The sequence below is a fragment of the Magnolia sinica genome, chromosome 16, assembly GCF_029962835.1.
Source record: "Magnolia sinica isolate HGM2019 chromosome 16, MsV1, whole genome shotgun sequence".
In the NCBI taxonomy this organism is placed as follows: domain Eukaryota; kingdom Viridiplantae; phylum Streptophyta; class Magnoliopsida; order Magnoliales; family Magnoliaceae; genus Magnolia; species Magnolia sinica.
The window spans coordinates 47,933,394-47,956,355 of record NC_080588.1 but is presented as its reverse complement, the minus strand read 5'-3'; the positions used below and the strand labels follow the sequence as shown (position 1 = coordinate 47,956,355).

At 42.2% G+C, this 22,962-nt stretch overlaps 3 protein-coding genes across 6 annotated transcripts in view; 1 reads left to right on the top strand and 2 right to left on the bottom strand.

Moving 5' to 3' along the window:
- Window positions 1–4,139, top strand: part of LOC131228505 (small RNA degrading nuclease 1-like) — a 41,594-nt gene extending 37,455 nt beyond the window's left edge. For all 4 annotated transcript variants that reach the window (XM_058224191.1, XM_058224192.1, XM_058224190.1 and 1 more), the window contains 4 exons: window positions 904–1,038; window positions 1,129–1,236; window positions 1,345–1,449; window positions 3,644–4,139. In XM_058224191.1, the coding sequence (XP_058080174.1) occupies window positions 904–1,038; window positions 1,129–1,236; window positions 1,345–1,449; window positions 3,644–3,961 (666 nt within the window). In that variant the 3' untranslated portion in view covers window positions 3,962–4,139. The remainder of the gene's footprint in view (window positions 1–903; window positions 1,039–1,128; window positions 1,237–1,344; window positions 1,450–3,643) is intronic.
- LOC131228507 (uncharacterized) lies at window positions 4,093–5,247 on the bottom strand. Its single transcript, XM_058224195.1, has 4 exons — window positions 5,096–5,247; window positions 4,957–5,005; window positions 4,507–4,851; window positions 4,093–4,401 (listed from the first exon to the last, which is right to left on the bottom strand). Exons 1-4 carry the CDS (start codon window positions 5,245–5,247, stop codon window positions 4,123–4,125), a joined length of 825 nt encoding a protein of 274 aa, XP_058080178.1. The 3' UTR covers window positions 4,093–4,122.
- Window positions 5,248–8,891: 3,644 nt separating this feature from the next.
- Window positions 8,892–11,208, bottom strand: LOC131228506 (protein SRC2 homolog). The gene is made up of 7 exons (XM_058224194.1): window positions 11,061–11,208; window positions 10,860–10,964; window positions 10,078–10,204; window positions 9,893–9,964; window positions 9,752–9,800; window positions 9,314–9,650; window positions 8,892–9,218 (listed from the first exon to the last, which is right to left on the bottom strand). The coding sequence occupies exons 1-7, from the start codon at window positions 11,164–11,166 to the stop codon at window positions 9,184–9,186; spliced, it is 831 nt and encodes a 276-aa protein (XP_058080177.1). The 5' UTR covers window positions 11,167–11,208; the 3' UTR covers window positions 8,892–9,183.
- Between the last annotated feature and the right edge of the window lie 11,754 nt (window positions 11,209–22,962).

Here is a 22,962-nt window from a genome sequence, read left to right as displayed (position 1 = left end):
GATATATCTTGTATCCCACCCGGTGCGATAGCACAAGTAGTGGGACATATCCCACATGTTTGAGCCGGTGAGCATTTTCGATTTTCGATCCTTTTTATTTTTTATTTTTTTCTGTAAATCATGTTAAATCGGTGTCAAATTGTTACAAATCCATGGTTTTTCATGTTTCGCATGAAAAATCACGGATTGGGATCTTCGATTTTGAGATTTGGAGGAGATGGGCTGAGTTGCGGAAAATTGAAAAAATCAAAATTTTTTAGTTTTTCGCAAACCGGTTGCAATCTGTGTCCAAACATAAAATCAAACATGCATGTAACCTGATCTAGCGATTTTTCTTTTGCTTTTGAATGTATTGCTTGTGTTTCCACATGTCTTCTTACATTTAGAAATTATATGAATAATAGACTTTGAATATACTTGCATCAATTCAGTTAGACAACGCATAAATTAGGACCTCATACAAAGAAAACCTATTATGTGCACTTGTTTTTTGTAATGTTTTGATTTATAAGTGTGTATTGATGTTATTTTTAACAATCATTGAAGTTTCATTGAAAAATTCGACCAACTTCCCAATGTTTCCCCATGTTTCCAACAACAGCGATACATTACGTGATACAACCGATATATCCCATGAGCTAACCAATACATATCCGTATCCCAAGGGTGCGATACATAATGCGATACCGATATTTCAAATGCTGGACTTGCACCAAATATTATGAATTTTTGTTAGATTTCATTATTAATCAGAGTCTAATTTGGTGTAGAATATCATGAACTTGGTGCAGCTAAGTGCAAACTTGATTAAAAATTTACACCTCATGCTTTAGAGGGGTGAAAGCTATACTACATGCTATTCACTTTTTAAAACACTGATTTTACCTTGTTTAATTCTATCAGTCTGTGTTGGGGTATGAAGTTCGAAGAGATGATGCTCCTCATAATTGTCGAGATGATGCAGTTGCTGCAATGAAGTTAGTTCTGGCCAAGATAGAGCATGGATTTGATGATCCTATTGCGGTTGAAAGGAAACATGTCTGTTGGAAGTTGAATGACTCTCTTGCATTTATTTTTTTCGGTAAGAAATTTGGCCTTATTAATTCATTGCATCTTCAAAAATTGTAGGTACCTGAAACAGACTTCAGAAAGCTTTTTCTTCACAGAATACCAATTGGTGTGCCAAGTCAAGAATTGATGAAAATATTTCCTCCAAATTTTACTGTTGAAGTTCAGGTATGATATTTCTTATGTGCTACCTGTTCAGATCCTCACTGAACCAACCTAGACCAAAGGGTTTCATTCTGACATTTCCTGCACCATCCTAACGGGTTTCATTGGCAGCCCAATTGTAGAGTTCGAGGCCGAAGATATTCCACCTTTGCTATTTTCAAGGATTCTGAAGCAGCATGTGAAGCATTTGAAAAAATAGAAGGCAAAGTAGAAAAGGTAGGGGCCATCTGAATTTACATGTATTTCAGCAATTGCATCCATGGCCCAACAACAACACTGAAGATTCATGTGATGAACGATGCATAGTTCAAATGAATTAAACAAAAAAAACCAACAACAACAGTGAAGATGATGGTGGCATTGGTGGTTGTGTTGTGGGAGGAACTGTGATGGCTAGATACAGATACTGCTACAAACATGGATACAAGAACAGGGTGTGACTCTATTCATTTCCCAGAAGTCTACAATATGGATATGCAAGTGGGTAGCCCACTTATAACATGTTCATATATATTTTTTTTTGAAGACACAGGGTGTTCATATTTTCTTTACATGATATTGATTTCTAATATTTTTAGCATGGTAAATTGAACAGAACTTAGTGTCTACTATTTTTTACATTTTACTCGGACAAAAATATACATATATCATGTCAAGAATGTGAGCAAATTGCCAGGATTTTATGAATATAAAAAATTGGATTCAATTAAAGCACTTTCTCCAAGTATCCTAGAGTATCTAGTAATAGCTTCTTACCACATCCGATCTACCATACCTAATTAAAACACTTTCTTCAAGGCCAAAGATACTGCTACCATATTTAATTATTCTATCATCACCATCATCAAGATCAAGATCTGGATTGGGTGATAGCATCAAAGGCTATTTATTCGGTCCAACTTCCTTCTAGTTGGTCAGATTTGTAGATTGTATTTTTTCTTTTTTAAAATTTTGTTTTCTTATGTAATTCTTTAGGCTTTGGCATCTATTTGATAAAATAATCACAGTTCAAAAAAATCAAGATCAAGATCTAGGAATGCTGATTTAGTCACATCACAGATAAAAAAAATGTAGGGATTGAAAATGAAAGAGAAAATGGCATAGGCCATCTGTTCAGCAAGGGTTTGGGGATATTTGTTATTATTATTACTGTTACTACTGTTTCACAAGAGTATAGAATTTGACTTTACTGCATGTTGCTATGATAATGATGAAGTATCTAAGAATCCTGCTTGTTCACCGTCTGTGGCTGTAGCTTTACTGGTAATGTGGGATCACTTGTTTGGCAACCTGCTTGCTTTGAATTCATTGCATTTTCTTACATTTACAAAAAGAAAAGCAGACTGAATAATTACAGAGGTTGATCCTTTGGAAATGAGCATTAGATGAGATTATGGCATATGCTATGTTTTCCTTCAATAGAATGAGCTCTGTGCACATCTTTTTTCACTGAAATGCATGAAACTATTCAGCTTCCAGTACCTGCCACAACATTTGCTCCATTGCTTAAACTTCTCTCTTTTTTATTTTCAAAAAATGGGATATTGGTCCATAGGATGAGTGTGCGGATATAAGGATGCTGATGAATGAGTGGCAAGAAAAGGAAGGATGGAACTATAAATGAATGCATTCAAGGGAATTTAGGAGCCGCACCAATAGGTAACAAGATGAGGGAAGGTAGACTTAGACGGTTCGGTCATGTGCAACAGAGACCATAACTGCAGTAGTTAGTAGTAAGTGCATACAAGTTGAAGGCTCTAAAAGGGCCAGGGGAAGGCACACAAGGACCTAAGTGGAGGTAGTGAGAAAAGACATGACGACATATGGTCTAACTGAAGTTATGGCCTTTGGTAGAGTGGAATGCCATATTCATGTAGCCTACCCTAGCTAGTTGGGATAAGGCTTAGATGATGCTGATTTTCAAGAAATGGGATATCGTAGGGTGTTTGTTACTTCCTATCACTTTTTAACTTATCAGTGATTTGCTTTCCAGACACATGGCACGTGTGTCCAAGATTATGAACAAATCATCTGGTAGGCTGTACCTTGGATGAGCCACACCCCAAGAATCACACTATCTGACAATCCTAACTGCTCTATTGGTGCATGGGATCCAATTGGTGCAGAGTTTGAGATATGGCCCCATCCAGGTAGGCTCTCCTGATGATTGGTTTCAATACTGTGCATGTTTGCCACATGTTTGAAAAATGAGACACTAGATGCCGAAAGAAAGTCACAAACATTGTAGGCTTTTCTCAAGTAACTGGATCCACATAAACCAGAGACATACAGGTTGTAGATGGATAATTTCAGTCTTTGTTGGTGAAAAGAACATTGATCTTATTTTTGGGAGAGTCAAAATGTAGCAAAAACAGTGGGGACTAAATAAAAGGTTTTCTTCCGTTGGCAGGATGTACATGGCCGGCCTCAGAAGCTCATTTCTTTCCAACCAAAAAAGGGATCAACTGCCAGTGTCTATGTTCAGAAAATGACATCTGATGCTCTTCTCGAGAAACCCGACTTATTAAAGAGGAGATTGGCCCAAGACGAGGGGGTGCAATCCAAAAAGCCAAAGGTGGACATGCTTGAGGAGGACTGCGTCAAAGAGTATCAGTGTGACCACGTCAAAGAGATCGAAACACTGAAACAAGAACTGCGCCAAAAGGAAGAAGAAATATCTAATTTGCAAAAAATCCTATCCGCTCTTACAAGGAAACATGGGCTCTGAAATTGCCCATGGATATTTAGGAACATGTACCTTCATATATTGAATTTTCATGAATTCCCAGGTTCAACCTCTCTTTTTTTTTTTTTTTTTCTTATTTATAACCAATATATATAGAACTTGATCAACATTCATGCAGGACTTCATTAAATTTCAATGAAACATCATGTTACAACTAGTAGTAACCATTGCAGGGAAGAAAAGAAAACGAGAAAAAACAGCACTTTAGCTACAGCCAAACAGCTGATTTGAATTGCATCTTTGTGAAGTAGTGAGAAACCTTTGATGATAATGCAAAACGAGGCCTCAAATAGATGCAAATGATTCAGAAACAGTTCATAACTTCGAGGTGCTGCGCGGCTTTCATCAACCGACTCATCTTCATACGAGGAAGACTCTATCTGCATCTCAGCATGTTGGTGGATAGGTTCCTGGATATTGGCCTGCAGATCAGAGGTAGTATACAATCAGAAACATATTGCAAGCACAAAAAATAAGAAACCGTTTCTTTAATAAGATTGTCAGTGACAACGATGAATGGAAATTACCTGGTGGGTAATGTAGTGTTGCTTGTAGGGGTGGCAGGTATGGTGCAGGTGGGTACGGCTGTGGGTAATAGGCAGTTGCTTGTTGCAGGGGAGGGTAAGTGGACAGTGGATATGCAGTTGGATTTGCTGGGGGAAGTGGGTATGATGGGTAAGGAGATGGAGCAGGATAGGTTGCGGCTGGGGCATAAGGAATCGTCGGTGGAAGTGTCGTGTAAGGAGACACATGGGGTGCTTCTGGGGTTGTGTAAGGAGGGATGTGGTGCAGCTGGGGTTGTATAAGGAGGGACGTGGTGCAGCTGAAGCTACATAAGGCGGTGGGGTCGGCGCAAATCCTGGTGCTGATTTCTGCAATTTCATACAAGCATACATTAATGGTTAATATAATTCGGCTTTCTTGATTTTCTTAAGGAGAGCATGAATCAGTTTCCAGTTGAAGAAGAATGAACTTACACTGCTGGCATTGGCATAATGCAAGATGAGTCTTACTTCTCCGATGTGTCTGCATCATAAGTACGCTGGTTAGAAATGCTACAAACGGGAACAGATAGAGGATTGCAGATGTGGGTATTGTTTGTTTTTATGGTTATACCTGCTGTTCTTCCTCTGGAGAGGCCATGCAGCATCGTCGAAGCCTTGAGAGAGTACCTTTTGGGGTTGAATTCTGAAATCAGACAGCAAGATCAATTGAAACTTGAGATGCAATGAAATGAAACTGAAATGAGTTTTTTTGCCAGCCGTCATTTGGTTGGTATGCAAGGAAGAAGGGGTACCCGCCACTACAGGTGAAGTCGTTGTAGGTGAGGGTGTTGCTATTTCACACCACAACGTTCAACTCATGGAGACATTCCACGAGCAACAAGATGAATTTCTCTTGGAAAGTGGGGTTCTTGTGTCTATCTTTTTTTTTTTTCCCTCTTTCCCTCAGATTCTTGTGTCTATCTAGATCACAGATCAACGCTTGCAAAGAAACTCAATTCAGGAATTTAACAAGTGCAGGATTCAAAAAGGACATCTGTTGATAACTTCTATGGGTGGTCCATCTGCCAAAACCAAACTGGTCAGATGAGCCTAGCAGGCAATTGGAGGACATTTTCCTATTGAATCTTAACCATTTGTTGGAAATTCTCTCTACAACTATCGAATTGTTACTTCCAATAGGTCCCTCGAGCAGTGGCTAGGATCACCCGATCAACGTGAATTTTGGGGCTACGACCGATCAGATGAATGGTTGTGATCTCACAGATGTATTGCACGTGTAATAAAAGCGATTTTAGCATTGGATCCTTTCTTCTGAAGAATGCAACAGAAGAAGAGTGGAAAAGGGTACTAATAAACGGGCATGTTGCAGATGTGGTTTTTGAAAGTATAAGATGCTCAAGACGGCTGTGCTGTCCTTGCTGTTTTCTATTAATGACTGATACTAACCTTCACTGGTTTCTGCTAATGACTGATGCTAACCAATGGACTGCGTGGAGTCGTCACCAAACGCTTAGGCCCTGTTTGGGCGCGTGCAATACGGTGGAATAGAAGGGATGGAATTATGGCCGCCTAAGCATTTATGATTTGCAGTGGATGGTCGGCTGCATTGCGTGTACACATTTATCCCACGCGTAGCACAAGACCTGTTTGGGTTTCACGGAACTGCAATCATCCCCTCAGTTATCCCATATGGGTTTGTTTGGTTTACCCATTGGATTGAAGTGGATTTCACTTGGTGCCGTCGCGTCCTCCATCTTCACCCAATGTGAAGGTCTGAGCCGTTGATTGCATGGTATCCGCATTGGGATGAATGGTCTATTCACAGAAATTGTGATTCTGTGTATAACTGTGGCCCAGTTGATGATCATTTTACATGGCTCGAATGGCCATTCCTCAACTTTCTTCTCGGTATTCTTCCCTGTCTTAGCCGGCGCAAGCTTCCGGAACTCCGTCTCAGAACAGCAGCAATTGAAGCCGTTCAACCTTCCTGGTCGGTCTCGGCCACATATCCGGAAGTCTAGTCTGTGGTGAGGGAGAGGGAAAGCATAGAATCTCCAGATTCTGAAGCTGAAAAGAGCAGCTAAGCCTCTGAAGCTCGCCTCCATCCCTTGTATGCTTTTTTTTTTTTTCTCTCACAAAAATGCCATTGGAGGAAAGGAGTTTGGAAGAAGAAAAAAACCCTAGCTCTGCAAATTGAGAATCATTTTTCCTAAAATGGGAAGAGCTCTTATGAGAGAAGAAGTTCAAATGGTGTTGTCACCCTCTGTTTTCCCACCTAAGGAGAGAGAGAGAGAGAGAGAGAGAGAGAGAGAGAGAGAGAGAGAATCCTAGCGCTTAAAGGTCGCGCATCTTTCACAAGCGTGACAGGTTCGGATGAGAAAAGAGAGCATCGAGGGATTCTCTCGAAAGAGGTGAGGTTGTGGCTAACGCCGGCCTTCGTTTTCTTTTTGCTAGAGGGATTCTAGCTTGCGACAGGGCGTTAACAATCCCACCAACTCCACTGCACGCACTAGTTCCTCTTAAAATGCGGAGAGACGTCCACCATCCAAACAGCTTCGGAGCCATCACATCAGGGATTAGTAAATCCCATCTCTCGTAATACCGGTTGCCGCCGTATTTCACGCGCCCAAACAGGGCCTTAGAGTTTATTATGGGGGCTGGACTCCAGTCAACTGACTCAACTTAGATTGGGTACTGCTCATGCCTGTACCAGCTTGGCAGAGACATGACATGGTGGAATTGGATGGGACAGCCGGATCCTGTCAGATATAGGAGATATAGGCCTGGTCGAGTAGGCATCTACCCAACAACTTTCAAACATATTCTTGTGGCCCATTTCTGACGGCTGCTTGTGGTCCAATCAGTCCGGCTCATTGTGCATGTGGGGAGTTCAGTGCACGTTTGGGCAGTACCCATTCCGAGTCCCAACCCACCACCCAGCTGCACTATGGGGCCTACTCTGATGTATGTGTTTTATACCCATGCACTACAAGGGGCACGAGCCCAAAAATGAAGCAGATTTGAAGCTCAAGTGGACCACACAACAGGAAACAGTTGGGATAATTACCTCCACTGTTGAAACCTTCGTAGGGTCTACCGTTATGTTTATTTGCCATCCAACCCCTTGATAAGATCACATGGACATGGATAAATGGAAAACACAAATATCAGCTTGATCCAAAACTTGTGTTAATCAAGAAGTTTTTAATGGTGGGTGTTCTATCACCACTGTTTCTATGGTGTAGCCCACTTGAGCCTTTGATCTGTTTCGTTTTGGAGATCATATGCTAAAATCAGATGGCAAAATGGATAGATGGTATGGATAAAACACATACTTCATGATGGGCGTGACAGCTTCCAACACACCTAGTATACACAGGCCCACACACTATCTCTGCCATCTTTTTTTCTATCGCTCTTTGTTATCTTTTATTTTCGCCTACTCAGGGCTCTGAAACCTGCCTAGTATGACCTAATGAAGTAATACTGAAACTTCATTGAATAAATTTTTTTTTTTGAAATCCCTTAAAGTAGAGACTATACATTGCACAAGCGGAAAAGAGTGCTTAATTCTTTTATTTTTTGTAATCAAGCCCTTGTTTTGAATCTACAGTGCAGATCAACCATATGAGTCACATGGATTGAACAATTTGACAATCCCCCGATTCACCAGCATTCTGTGGTTTCTAGTTGACTGTAGATTAAAGACACACCCCATGACATTGCACAATCAAGGAAACAAAAGCGATTCAAACTAAATCAAAACCCAGGCAATATTCGCAGTCGTGGAGTTCATCCGCTCGCATGAGAGCATTGACACTTGGTCGAGTGACTTGGGTGTAAATGAATGAAATTATACACTGAAAACGAAAAAGAAAAGTATTTCTTGCGGACCGGTGCTTAGCGTAGATGAAAAGGCATTACACTACTCTTATGGTAAAGCTGGTCCAGCATAGTAGCATAGACAAGTTGTTCTAGTCTAAGGTAAAATAAAATAAAAGGATATGTAACATTATGCTGTAGATTTGATTTGTGTTAGGTTAGCGAGGGCGTTTAGCTCTTTGATCATTCTCTTATTTATGGAATTTTGAGGTGGTAACTAAAGAGATTTTGCCACTCTTCATGTCGGCTCACATAAAAATAATCGTCTGGGCTCAAAGACAGCTATGACCTATTAAGCAATGTCACATGTGCTAATAGTTTGTCATGGGTTGGCCATTGATTATACACATGTCTTGCTCCTCTCACATGGATGAGAAACAAGAACTACGCAAGAGGGAATAAGAAATATTTGATTTGCAAAATATCCTTTCTGCTCTCGCAAGGAAAGATGGTCTTTGAAATTCATTGTCCATGTATATTTAGGACCTTCATATATCAAATTTTTATGAATTTTTAGAACTTGATCAGCATTCATGTATATAACTTTATTAAATTCAATGAAAAATGACGTTACAAGTAACCATTGCAAGGAAGAAAAGAAAAAAAAAAAAACAGCACTTGAGCAACAATCAAACATTTGATTTTAATTGCTTCTTTGCGAGTAGTGATAAACTTTTGATGGTATTGGAAAAACAAGGCCTCAAATAAATGCAAATATTTCAGAAACAGTTCCAAACTTCAAGGTGCCATCTGGCTTTCATCAAGCAATCATCTTCATATGAGCAGGACAGAGAGCATGTCTTATATGTCAAAATCTCAGTACGCTGGCGGATAGATTCCTGGATATGGGCCTGAAGATAAGCTATTATACAATTAGAAATGTATTGAAAATAAGGAAAACATTTCAATAATAAGATCATCAATGACGCCGATGAATGAAAATTACCTTGTGGGTAATGTGTTGTTGTTTGTGGTGGCGGCGGATATGGTGCAGATGGGTATGTCTGGGTATTATAGGCAGTTGCTTGTGGTGGGGGAGGGTAAACGGACGGTGGATATGCATTTGGATTTGCTGGGGGAGGTGGGTATGATGAGTAAGGAGATGGAGCAGGATAGGTTGTGGCCGGAGCATGTGGAAATGCTGTGTAAGGAGATGCATGGGGTGCAGCTGGAGTCGTGTAAGGAGATGCATGGGGTGCAGCTGGAGTCGTGTAAGGAGGGACATATGGTGCAGCTGGAGCTCCGTAAGGTGTCATGGACGGTGCAAATCCTTGTGATGGTTTCTGCAATTTCATACAAAGTATACAAAAATCGTCAGTCCAATTTGGCTTTCTTGATTTTTGAAGGAGATAATGAGGAGATTTTCTAATCGAATTCAACTTACATTACTGGCATTTGCATAATGCAATATGAGTCTTACTTCTCCGGCGTGTCTGCATTAGTAGTACATGGGTTAGAAATGCTACGAATGGGAAGGAATGGAGGATATTGAAGATGTGAGTTTTGTTTGTTTTTATGGTTATACCTGCCCTTCTTATTCTGGAGAGGCCATGCGGTGTCGTCGAAGCCTTGGGAGAGTACCTTTTGGAGTTGAATTCTGAAATCAGGAGATAGAGTAAGATCAGTTGAAACTTGAAATGCAATGAAAAGAAACTGAAATGAGTTCTTTTTATAGAATTTATTTGGTTGGTATGCAAGAAGAAACGGTACCTGCCGCTGCCGATGAAGTCATCGTAGGTGAGAGTGTTGCTGTTCCATACCACAACATTCAATTCACGGAGACCTTCGATGAGCGAGAAGACGAATTTTTCTTGGAAGGTGGGGTTTTTGTGTCCATCTAGATCAAGATCAATGGTTGCAAAGAAACCCAATTCAGGAATTTAACAAAATAATAGTTACAGTGCAAGATCTGTGGTTGATCCATCTACCAAAATCACACTTGGTCAGATGAGCCTATCAACCAATGGGAGGACTTTTTCCTATTGAATCTTAAACATTTGTTGGACATTTTTCTTTCTCCGACTATCGAATTGTAACTTTCAATAGGTCCTTGAATCAGTGGGTAGGTGATCTAGAGCGGGTCGTGGACACTTTCATGGCCAAGATGGATCAGAAAAGGGCCGATTGGAGACGGAGGTGATCCGGACCGTCAAAACTTAAAATGGACGTATCTGGCAAGCCGGAATGAGTTATCGGACGTTCCATATATGATTTTGGGTAGGACGAGCTACTTTAGCCACCCAACCCTGCTACACCGTGTTGCACATGCCGGACTTGCGAAATAACACCAGATCCACGGTCGAATCCCTGTTTTAATTTTGTTTTTACTATTTATAGTAAGTTTTAGTTTGATTAATCTTTGTGAGGAGTCAAGAGAAGCTCATTCAGAGTAGGATCACCCGATTTTTGGGCGTGATTTCGTAGATGTATCGGTTTGTTGAAGATATGGTTTTTGAAGATATGTGCGTATATGTATGGATGTGTATATATACCTGTGCAAGTCCTTGTACGGAACTTGGTGTTGGCGTATTCAAGGCAGACGTATGGATCTTGCTTTGATATCCATTCAGTGTCCAGCAACTTGTTACAGCCAACGACTGCAAGAGAGAAAGAAAACCCACATGTCATGTTTGGTGGTGATGATGATGATGATGATAATGGTTTTGTATGTGAAAGCATGCATTCATGCGTACCTGTAACTTCAAGGAGATGGCCTTGGATGCCTGAAAACGTAGACATAGATGGTGAAGAATCTGAAGATGATGGGTATGAATTGGAGTAGGGAGAGAGAAGATGCATACAGATGTGAGAGGGAGAATGAAATGGGCTTCTTTATATGTAAAGAGAAGACGGTGAATCAGACTGGATGAGACGTATGTGCTGCCGTTGTTGACTTCTACGAAGATTCCAACCAATGGTTTGCGTGGAGAGTCATCAAAACGCGGGACGAATTTATCATGGGCTGGATGAAGTCGTATGCTCGATGTACGATGCGGCGACTGTGTCCACAATGTTGGACGCGGATTTCCAATGCCGGAAACCTAGGTAAGGCCTTACATAGTGTTCATGAGAAATCCACCCCGTCCATCCGTTTTTTGAGATCATTTTAGGAGATGGGACAAAAATGAACCAGATTCAATACTCAACTCGGCCGAAAGCGTGAGAATTGAACTTCCATAGTTGAAATATTTGTGGGGCCACGGAAGTTTTTAATCAGGCTAATATTTCTGTTTTCAGTTAATCCCAGCAGTAGTGACGTTATGAACAGTATGGATGGCATGTAAACATTACCGTAAACCGGGGAGGTTTCAACGGTAGCAAATTCTCTACGCACCTTTTCCTTTACTGGCTCACTTGAGCCTTTGATACCCCTTAAATGATCTGACAGAACGGATGAACGAGTTAGATTTTTTAAGAACATAACGGTGGGCCCAGCTAAGTTTCCAGCGCAGCAACCGTTGAGAAAGGCTCTGGTAGGAAATCCGTGTACAAAACGTAGAAGATACTTTTTGGCAGGAAGTTACTCCGCTGGAATGTTAAGTGGAGCCCACGTTAATGTTTTTGAGAAATACCCTCTATCCATTCGCTTTTCCGGATATTGTAGTAAAAGAAATTAAAAATAAGGTGGCGGCCATACGACAGGAAACAGTGGGCATTCAGTGACCATCGCTGAAATATTTGTATGGCCACAAAATTTTCATATCAGGATAGGTTTGTGTGTTTTCACTTCATCCCATTAGTGATGACCTTATAAACGGTTTGGATGGTATATAAGCATCAAGGTGGAGCTCAGAAAGATTTCAACCGCTTGAGTTTTGAATCCACCTGATTTCTTATTTCTTATCCCGAGATGATAGGGAAAAATGGATGGACGGAGTGGATTTCTCACAAACATCACGGTGGGCCCCAACTAGGATCACAGCACAGGATGTCCCACCAAAGGCTTTTGAAGAAAATCCTATCCGTAGAAAAGGTGAGCCAGAAAATGATGATAGCCTGTTATAAAAATCAAGCCGATCCACCCGCACAGCATGACCCAACGGCCGTATCAGTGGGCCCACATGATTGGATGGGGCTACCTTTTTTACGGATATAGCCTTTTCATGGGTGAGTTCTTATTATGGACCCGACGGAGCACCTACCGTATTTTATTGGACCCAAACAAAACCTATTAAGCCAAACTACACTTTTACCTGTGCGAGACAAACCCGTAAAGGCGAAAATACACTCACATTAAAGACCAAAGGTTTTTTTGTCCGTAGCCCTATTTCCATGACTTCAAAACATCCTCCAGCAGCCTATGTTTTTTGGGCGTTTGAAAAAAGAAAAAAGAAAAAAGAAAAAAAATACGGAAGAGTCCACGGTGCTAATTTTTTCTTTCATTATCTGATCAATTTACCTTTATTTAAGGGAGCGGATTAGGTGAGACCCCTTGCTCCATGGAGGTGGTAGGATCCCTGGCTATGAGGCTCACAGTGATGTATGTGCCTTAAATTCACACTGTCCAATCATTTAGGACTCGATCCAGAAAATGAACCTGGCTCAAATATTAGGTGGAACACACCACATGAAACAGTCGTGATTAAATCCCTACCATTAAAAACTCCATGGATTCCTCCAGATTGTTTATTTGCCATCTAACCCGTTGATAAGGTCACAAACACCTAAATGAAGAGACCACAAAAATATCATCTTCAGCCAAAGCTTTTGTGGCCCATAAGAAAATTTTAATGGTCAATCACCACTGTTTCCCGTATTATGGTCCATATGGGATTTACAATTGCTTCATTTTTTTTATCACCCTAAAATGAGCTTTCAATAAGGATGGAAGGCGTGGACATACTCACATACATCACAGTGGGCTCCACAGTCAGGGGTACCACCCATCTCGGTCGATCCCGTGTCTAACGTAATCCGCTCCCATTGTTTAATATTTTATTTAATACGAGTGTTCAAACTTCAAACTCAATTTCAAAAACGGCTAGTTGGATGATAAGTTACCGTCCAGCTAGCGGATAACCGCCTACCTGTCAAGTATGCACTACATCCAACCGTTCAAGAGTTTGGTCCACCACGAGGAATAACTTGTACGAAGATCTGGCCGATCCACTCATCAGATAGGAATTAATATTATAGGATGCACTTGGTCAGTGTACTCCAGTTCTCAGTTCTGACAAGTGGAGCCCATGGCTCATTAATTGGAACCGTTGATCTCTTGCATCTCACGTAGATGGACTCTACAATCCTCATAGGACAATGTGGACCTTTTTAAAACTTTATTACAACTGTATATACACATCAAGGCAGGGCGGTGCATTGCAACGAACCAATGTTGGTTTACTTTGAAATGGCATTTCTAGGTCCAACTTGTTCTTTTTTTAATCATCACGCGTTGCATGTTCCAATCGTCCACCAGCTAAATGTACCATACTCGAACCGAGGATGTGGACAGAATACTCGAGTTTTCAGTTTGGATGGATAGTCCCTGTAGTTAAATGATCCAAACCGTTGGGTAAACGGATCTTTCCCAGAAAAATCTCCCTTGTGAAGAATTATGAAAATTTATCCGTTGCCAGTAAAATATAGTTAGAAAGAGTAATAAGGCCCAGCAATGGTAGGCTAGGATCTTCCAATCTAGGAGACTTTTCATTTGTCAGATCATAACTGAAAAAGGTTTATTTCAAATGCATCTCAGCGCATTGCAATATGATACGTCTGGGACATTAACCTTTGAATCTGGGTCGTCTTCCAGTGATCTAAACCGTTCATTCGATTAGTCTCAGCGTTTTATTGTCGATAGACAACAATTAAAATCTCTCACGTCGTGTTACTTTAACCCCTTTACATGTGCCTCTTTTGCTTTGAAAATGGACGGTTATCATACTCTTTAGTAGATTTTATGAAATTCCTCACCCAAATATCTATCATATAAAGGGCTTTGAGTCATTGAGAAGAACCCAATTCCAATTGCTAAAAGTCCCAACGGGATGTAAGGATAATCCTCACAGCTCAACTGATGGGCCATGAAATGGATGGCTAAAAAGAAAACAGGTCAGCAATAAAATTCTATGGGTAAAAACAGATTGTAAGGCATCATCCTTCCGGCAACGTTCGGCCCACAATGGGCACATGATTTCAACGTTCTGAAATGGCCGACGCGTACAACTTCCTATCGTTTTATAACGTGTGAACTCATATATTATTCCAACGTTCTAAATTAAGCTACGCGTACATCTGCCTAACATTTTATAAACAGCGGCAAACTCACAAGATTAGTGAGAATTATGAAAGTCTATACATTTATGTCATATTTTGCGTCAATGCTAAAGCTCCGTAGCAATCCGGCAATCCCTTCATTGACTTTGACCGGTCTAACTAGTAAAATGGAAAAAGGAGGGAGAACTGTATCAATTGGGGGTGGGTCTACCATGGATGGATCATGTTTCAAACCTCACCTAAATTAGACGATCCTATTTATCAAATTTATGGAATTTCCTTCTTTGTATTGTTATCATTGAACGGCACCCGTCAGGTGGCCCGGATCATCAGATCTGTGTGTATTTTGGAACCATCTTCCATCTACTCTAGTTTCAGGTAGATGGACGGTTCCAAATGACAAGTCAAAGTTCCACGTAGGATATACATCTTATGCCTTGAATTTGAGCTCTTGATCAATAAGGCATGGGCCCACTTGTAGAAGATAAAGGTTGGTGGATTTTTTTTTTGTTAGCTTGTTAGTACACCCACTGTGAGTTCACGCTACACTGTTAGCCACCCCCTCTAGGGAATCGATAAAGGTTGGTGGATGGGCCAAGGTTCACATGTTTGCTTTTGTGTACTAATGGGGCTTATGAGTCGGTGATATGTACTGTTGATGTGGTGGGCTCTGGTCATCCCCATTTCGGCCGTGCCCTGCAGCAACCAATCAAAGTAGGTTACGTTTTATCTAGATATGTATATATGGTATGTTCTAAGATCTGCATATATCTACGGAGAAGATTTATTAGGAAATAGAGCCATGACGTATCAACTAGTGTCATATATGGCTAGAGCGGTCGGGAGGAGAAGCAACCGAGATCGAATGGCCGCATGACAAGTGACATAAGTAAAAGCAACTAAGCCCGGGCGACCACGCGACAGGTGGCTCAAGGGGAATTAAAGGAAGCAGAACGTAAGAAGCATTCAGAAATCAAGTAGTAGAGATATTTACAGTAATCGTAAGAACGTGAGAATGATCCAAAACAGTTAGATCAGATTTATAAATAAAAATGGATTATAGCAAGAAAAATGGTCTCATACTAACCCAAACAAACCGAATATATCTTTCAATTACCTTTTCAAATTATCCTGTCAATTTACATTTCCTAGTGTAAGCCGTTACTATACACCCTGATCCATAGCTCAAGTGGTAGACTGAGTGAAAGATACCTCATTTCAACACCGAGGTGTAAGACCCATGTCCTAGTCCGTACTGTTCCGTTGGCTTCCGCGGTTCTTCCGGTCAAATTTCGGCAACCTTTGCACCATAACCGACGTTTGCGAGCGATCTTAAGCCAGGTCCCGCACACCGACGTCAGCTCGATCCGAAACTTATGTCTTGGCGATCGCGTCGTCGCCGCAGTTCCAACGCCGTGACTTGCGCACCGAACCGATACCCAGGCAAGAAGATGCCGATCTGCGTTTATTCCGAAGAAACACCGCGCGTTGCGGATTTTGAGAAAATCTCTACTATAAGTCCCATCAATCAATCATAAATGCAAGCCTTACCTCAAGTACATCAACCCATTCCCTCCTTTTTCAAAAGTCCACCTTCTTTCCACCTCACCACTCCTCTTTTCTCATTTTCAACAACAACCATACCCCTTTTCAAAAATTTCAACCCAACCCATCACCCATCACTCCATCACCTTACCTCACCCATCCATATCTTCTTTCTCTCCCTCATTTCTCAAAATCTCCAAGCAACCCCAAGCCTCAAACGTCCAAGCTTCCTCTCCCTCTCAAGTGTGGCCCACCTTCCATCTTCCATCTGCACCCTCTCATCTCTCATCCCCACCATCAAAAGTCCATCAACCTCCATCAAAGTTGAAGCTAAGGAGCATTGGAGTCTAAAGGACCAAGAAGAAGGAAGATAAGGTGGGTGATTCGTCATTATTTTAAATTTTAGGGCCCACTTGTTGGTGGGACCCATTTGGATGTATGTGATTTAATCAAGAGGGCCTATAGTGGCGGGGTTCCTCTATCTCACCGTATATCTCTCTCTATCTCTCTCTTTCTCTCTTTCTTTGTAATGGTGTGGATCCCACCAATATGTGCTACATCTACCCCGTCCATCTACATCAGACGGTGTGACCCACTCTGTTGCAGGTGATGATCCACACCATCCATTGTTTGGATGGACCCAATGTATTTATATATATATAAATATATGTATATATGTTATATTTTATATAATATATATAATATAATATGTATTATATATATAATATAATATATATATTATATGCATATATGTTGGTGGGCCACATCTATGTGGGACCCACCACAACAATGTGTTTATGCATGCCGTCCAGCGTCCCTGGACGCTGGACGTTGGCAAACAGTTAAGTGTAAACTGGCATGGGTTGTACTAACGAGCTAGCCTAGAGTAGGGAGAGGTGGGCCACTCATGCAGGCCCCACCTTGATGCTTTTATGCAATCCAAGCCAACCACCCTATTTCTCAGATCATTTTAGGTGTTGAGCCGAAAAATGATCTCAATCTGAACTTATGGTGGGCCATAGCATAGTGAACGAGTTTCCTACCTTTGATTTACTCCTTAATGCTCCTGTATATCTGAAACAACCCAATATTGGACTCTATGGGTTTGTATCGAGCCACAGGGACTAATGGCTGGTGTGGATCTTACTGAAGCGGGCCCCATCTACTAAAATCTGTAGGAAAAAAAAAAAAAAAAGAAAGCAGCAGAGCTGCTGCTGCTGTCAGTGCTTATGCAGGCGCTGCCTGCGCTGGTCATGGACGGGCGGACGGGCTGGGGTCACGGCCCCAGCTGTGGGCCCCACTTTGATGCGTTCGACCATCAGCACCGTGCATTTGATGAGTCCCCTCGGACCAGTCGTCCATCCAGAAATTCAGCCAAAAACAGAACTCAGGCGGGCCATACCATCTAAAATCATGTGAAGACATGCCTAAAACATATAAAAATCGTTGGTGGGGCCTACCTGAGTTTTGGATGTGATTGAAACTTGAATTGGACCCTTACATTTGTGGGACACACACAATGAATGGGCTGGATTTGTGAACCACATTTCGGTGGGCCCCACATCCGCCCCAAGGTCCAATGACCTTATCAACAGGTTGGACGTTAAAATAAACGTCACAGTGGGCTCCCAGCCCACGTGACCGGCCCAACAGGTTAGATGAAAAATAAACATTTCGGTGGGCCCCTTCACCACGTGGCCCTGTGAACAGGTTGTATGAGAAATAAACATTTCAGTGGGCCCTTGGTCCACACGGTCCCATCAACAGGTTGTATGGAAAACAAATATTACAGTGGGCCCTATCCAGGCCCACGTGACCTTATGGATAGATTGGATGAAAAAAAAAAAATACAGTGGGCTCTACCCTGGTCCACATGACCCTATGAATAGTTGGGTGGAAAATAAACATTATATTGGGCCTTAAGTTGGGTGGAAAATAAACATTATATTGGGCCTTAAGCTGGGTGGAAAATGAGCATTTTGGTGGGCCCCACTTATATAAGTATTGTAAACTACACCTCTATTAGTGTGGGCTCCATCATAATGTATGTGTTTCATCCAACTGTCCAACTGTTTTGGAGATAATTTAAGGCTCATTATGGAGGCCCATCTTCATGCATTAGTAGTCCTTGTTGAGGCCCACCTTGATTTGTATTAGGCCCATATTATGAGGCCCATTGAGGCCCACCTTGATATAGAGATGTGGCTCATGTTATGTAGCCCGTTTGATGAATTTGGGTCTTTGGGTCAAGGCCCAATTAGATGTACAAAAGGCCCATTACAATGTGTGATTCATGGAAGGCCATCCCTTGGGAGCAAATGTTGGTTTGATGTCCACATTGAATAGATAATGTTGGTTAAATGTCCGCATTATAATTCTCCCTAAGGCCCACTGATAGGCCCATAATTATGGTAAGTAGGCCGTCTAGGGCCATCTCCATTATACCTAGAGCCCATCTCTTTATACATGTTTAGTATAGATCCATGATTCATGATCATTCGCACCATATGTATGCCTGATGTGAGGAGTGACTGATCATAGCATATACCTTTGGATAGACTGTTTATGGGCTCCCTGATAGGCGGAGTTACCTCATATAAGTGCATGGTATATACAGGGCTGTTGCATGACTGATAGTGTGATTCATGCACTTGCATTTGTGTGATTGTAGTTACTGTATGCCCTAGCCACATCAAGGCCATAGCCTCCACAGACACATCGTGGATGGCAGGATTGGAAACCGAAAATATTTGGTTCTAGCATACGGGCGCCATAGACGTCCCTGGGTGAAAATCCCTAAACCCGATGGTACCAGAGGATGACTCCAATGTCGAGACCGACTGGATATATGAGCGCACGAGGGCCGAATACCAGGAGTCCGCGTCTCCCACTGTGTCGTGGTCGGTTGGAAAGGAGTGTGGCCTTACTCGCCCGAGGGTAAGGGGCAATACTAGGCTGAGTTTGACCAGCTCGCGAATGGGTCCGCTATCGACGTGCCGGATAGGTATTGGCAGACTATTGGCCAGGCGGATAGTGAGGTTTCTTACGCTCACTTGGACTGTGCGGCTAGGAGAGCGACAGTGCCATTTGGAGTGTATTGAACCCCGGTGATTATCTTGAATGAGAACTGTACTGACACATGTTGAGGACTGGCATGCTTGAGTTGTATTTCACATCGCATGGCCGTGTTATGGCCTATGGCATTCATATCTTGCACCGCATAGCCTTGGTACGGCTGATTGCATTCATGTACTCATCACCATGATTCCGCATTACTCTGACCTTGCATTTTGAGCACGCTTATATTGCGCACATACTTACACCACCCTCTAAGCTTTTTATAAGCTTATGCACGATTGATGCGTGCAGGTGACGCCAGGACGCAGTCGCAGCCATAGTCTTGCCGTAGTTGGACCGTGCAGACGAGCTTCGGAGTTTCTATCTTTTGCACTACATTGTATTTTTCCCTTTTTGTCGCATTGTACTAAAAAGTTTTTGATCATAGTGAATTTTGTGGTGGTGTTCTTGTGCTTATTGTTTGTGGGTTATGCTTTTGTTATGCTCATTATGAATCAGACTGATGATTATAAATCCTCCTTTTAGTATCCCAGGATCGGAACCTGGTGAATGGATGCCGGGATCCGAGAATTGGATTTTACGGAGGCTGTCGGCGCCGGATTCGGCGATCAGGAATTTTGTGAGCCCGGTTTCCGAGTTCGGGGCGTGACACAAGGTCTTGGTATCGATTCCCTAGTGGGGGTGGCTAACAGTGAAGTGTGAACTGACAATGGGTGTACTAACATGTAAGACCTGTACCCTAGTCCGTACCGTTCCGTATGCTTCCGCGGTCCTTCCGGTCGAATTCTGGCAACCTTTCCACCGTATCCGATGTTTGCGCGCGATCTTAAGCCGGGTCCCGCATACCAAAGTTGGCTCGAACTGAAACTTGTATCATAGTGACCGCGTCGTCGCCGCGGTTCCAATGTCGTGACTTGCACACCGAACCGATGCCTAGGCCAGGAGATGTGAGCCGCGTTCATTCCGAAGAAATGTCGCACGTTGCGATTATCGAGGGAATCTCTATGATATATCCCATCAATCAATGTCAAGTACACACCATGCCCCAAGTACAACAACCCATCCCTACTTTTTTCAAAAGTCCACTCTCTCTCCACCTCACCATTCCCCTTTACACAATTTCAATCACAACCATACCCCCTTTACAAATTTTCAACCCAACCCATACCCTTCCTTACATCACCCCACCCATATTATTCCCATCACCTCACTCCCTCTCTCTCATTTCTCAAATTTCTCAAGCAACCCAAAATTCCAACGTCCAAACACTCTCTCTCAACTCCAAGTGTGGCCCACCCTCTCAACTCCCATCTCAACCATTCATCTTTCATTAACCACCATCAAAAGACAAGGCAAGGAGCATAGAAGGCTAAGGGAGCAAGGATGAGGCCTAGAGGTGGGTGATCCACCGTTAATTTTAAAATTTAGGGTCCACTTGTTGTGGGACCCACTTGATGTATGTGTCGTATCAATGGAGGGCCCATAGTGGCGGGGTCCCTCCTCTCCATCACCGTGTCTCTTGTTTCTCTCTCTCTCTCTCTCTCTCTCTCTCTCTCTCTCTTTCCATTGTGATGGTGTGGATCCCACCAAAATGTGTGATATCTACTCCGTTCATCAACATCAGACGGTGTGGCCCACCTTATTGTAGGTGAAGATCCACACCATCCACTGTTAAAATGGACCCAATGCTCTTCTTATTATATGTTATATTTTATATAATATATATATGATATATAATATAATATATATTATAAATATATTATAAGATATATATATATATATATAATATATATATGATATATAATATAATATATATTATAAATATATTATAAGATATATATATATATATATAATGTATATAGGTGTAGGTGGGCCACGTACATGTGGGACCCACCATGATGCTATGTCTATCCCAGCCGTCCAACATCTCTGGACGCTGGACGTGAGGCAGAGGGTTGGCTAACATGGAGTGTATGTACTGACATGGGTGTGTACTAATAAAGCTAACAAAAAGAGAAATAAAAGTTTTGGGATAGGCTTCCCATGTAGGCTCCACCTTGATGTATAGGGCCGATCCACGCCATCCATTCCATTCTTCAGCTCATTTTAGGAGTTGAGCCGAAAAATGAAGCTGAACCCATTTTTTGGCGGGCCGTACCATAGGAAATAGCAGTATTACCATTGAAACGCACCTTGATCCTTTTATTCGCCAAAAACAGGCCGTATATTAGACTCATTTGGTCGGTCTTGGACCGTGGAATCCGATGGTTGGAGTGGATTCATCTAATGTGGGCCCTGCAGGGGAAAAACCATGGAATTTTATATTTTCAAAAAAAAAAAAACCAAAACAAGCAGGCAGCGTTGCTGCCACTGGCACGCTAGAGATGCGCGGGAGCTGCCTGCGGCGTTAGCAGACGGACGGCCTAGCAAGGACCCACGGGTCCTAGCCATGGACCCCACCACGATGCGTTTCATACATCAACACCATGCATTTGATGGGTCCCCTCGGACCAGGAGACCACCCCAAAAATCAGCTGTATACGGAACTCAGTTGGGCCATACCATCTAAAATCATGTGAAGATATGCCTAAACATATAAAAACACTTGGTGGGGCCTACTTGAAATTTGGATGTGGCTGAAACTTGGTCTAAACCCTCAGTTAAGTGGGACACACATAATGGGTGGACTGGATTGGCGAACCACATTACAGTGGGCCCCTGACCGTGACCCTATGAACAGTTAGGTGGCAAATAAACATCCCAGTGGGCCCCCATTTTCCCAGGTCCACGTGACCTTTTAAACAGGTTGGATGTCAGATAAATATCACGGTGGGCCCCATGTATACGTTGGATGGCAAATACATATCACGGTGGGCCCAGGTCCACGTGACCATATGAACAGATTTGATGGAAAATAAACATTAGGGTGGGCCCATTTTGGATGGAAAATAAACATTCCAGTAGGCCCTACTCTGGTCCACGTGACCTTATGAATAGATTGGATGATAAATAAACGTTAAGGTGGGCCCCACATGAGACCCACTGATGTACGTGTTATAAATCCACACCTTCCATAGCATGTGCGCCACCACGAGGTATGTACCTCATCCATGCCGTCCATCCTTCCCATATGGAATCCGCCGTGATACATGTGTTGCATTAAATTGTCCAATCATTTTTAAAGGATCATTTTTAAGACTTGAGACAAAAATAAGATAGATCTATTTATCATGTGGACCACGAAGCATGGTGAGGATTAAACGGCTACCATTAAAATCCCTTGGGACCTTATGATCAGATTGAATGGGAAATAAATGTTATGGCGAGCCTAAGGAATTTTAATGGAGGGAATCATTATCACCACTTAGATTTGGGTTGGCCCATTTACCATGTTTATGGCCAGGTTATGAGGCCCATTATGACGCATGCAAGGCCCATGGGTTATGGCCATTGCAGTGTATGTAAGGCCCAATTGGCGCGGCCTATTCGATATACATATATGAGGCCCATTAAGGCCCACCTTGATATAGATATGGGGCTCATGCTATGCAGCCCATTTGATGTATTTGGGTCCTTGGGTCGAGGCCCAATAGGATGTAAAAAGGCCCATTGCAATGTGTGATTCATGGCAGGCCGTGCCTTGGGAGCAATGTTGGTTTGATGTCCACATTGTAAGGATAATGTTGGTTAAATGTTCGCATTATGACTCTCCCTAAGGCCCATTAATAGGCCCATACCTGTAGTATATAGGCCGTC

What these genes read in the sequence shown, in the direction of transcription:
- LOC131228506 (XM_058224194.1), bottom strand. Translation starts at nt 11,166, where the DNA reads ATGCATCTTCTCTCTCCCTACTCCAATTCATACCCATCATCTTCAGAT. An exon ending in CTCCAGAATAAGAAGGGCAG is followed by an intron (nt 9,801 to 9,892) that starts GTATAACCATAA and finishes CTACTAATGCAG; the next exon opens with ACACGCCGGAGAAGTAAGAC. An exon ending in ATTATGCAAATGCCAGTAAT is followed by an intron (nt 9,651 to 9,751) that starts GTAAGTTGAATT and finishes ATGAAATTGCAG; the next exon opens with AAACCATCACAAGGATTTGC.
- LOC131228507 (XM_058224195.1), bottom strand. Translation starts at nt 5,247, where the DNA reads ATGACGGCTGGCAAAAAAACTCATTTCAGTTTCATTTCATTGCATCTC. An exon ending in ATTATGCCAATGCCAGCAGT is followed by an intron (nt 4,852 to 4,956) that starts GTAAGTTCATTC and finishes ATGAAATTGCAG; the next exon opens with AAATCAGCACCAGGATTTGC. An exon ending in AACACTACATTACCCACCAG is followed by an intron (nt 4,402 to 4,506) that starts GTAATTTCCATT and finishes TCTGATCTGCAG; the next exon opens with GCCAATATCCAGGAACCTAT.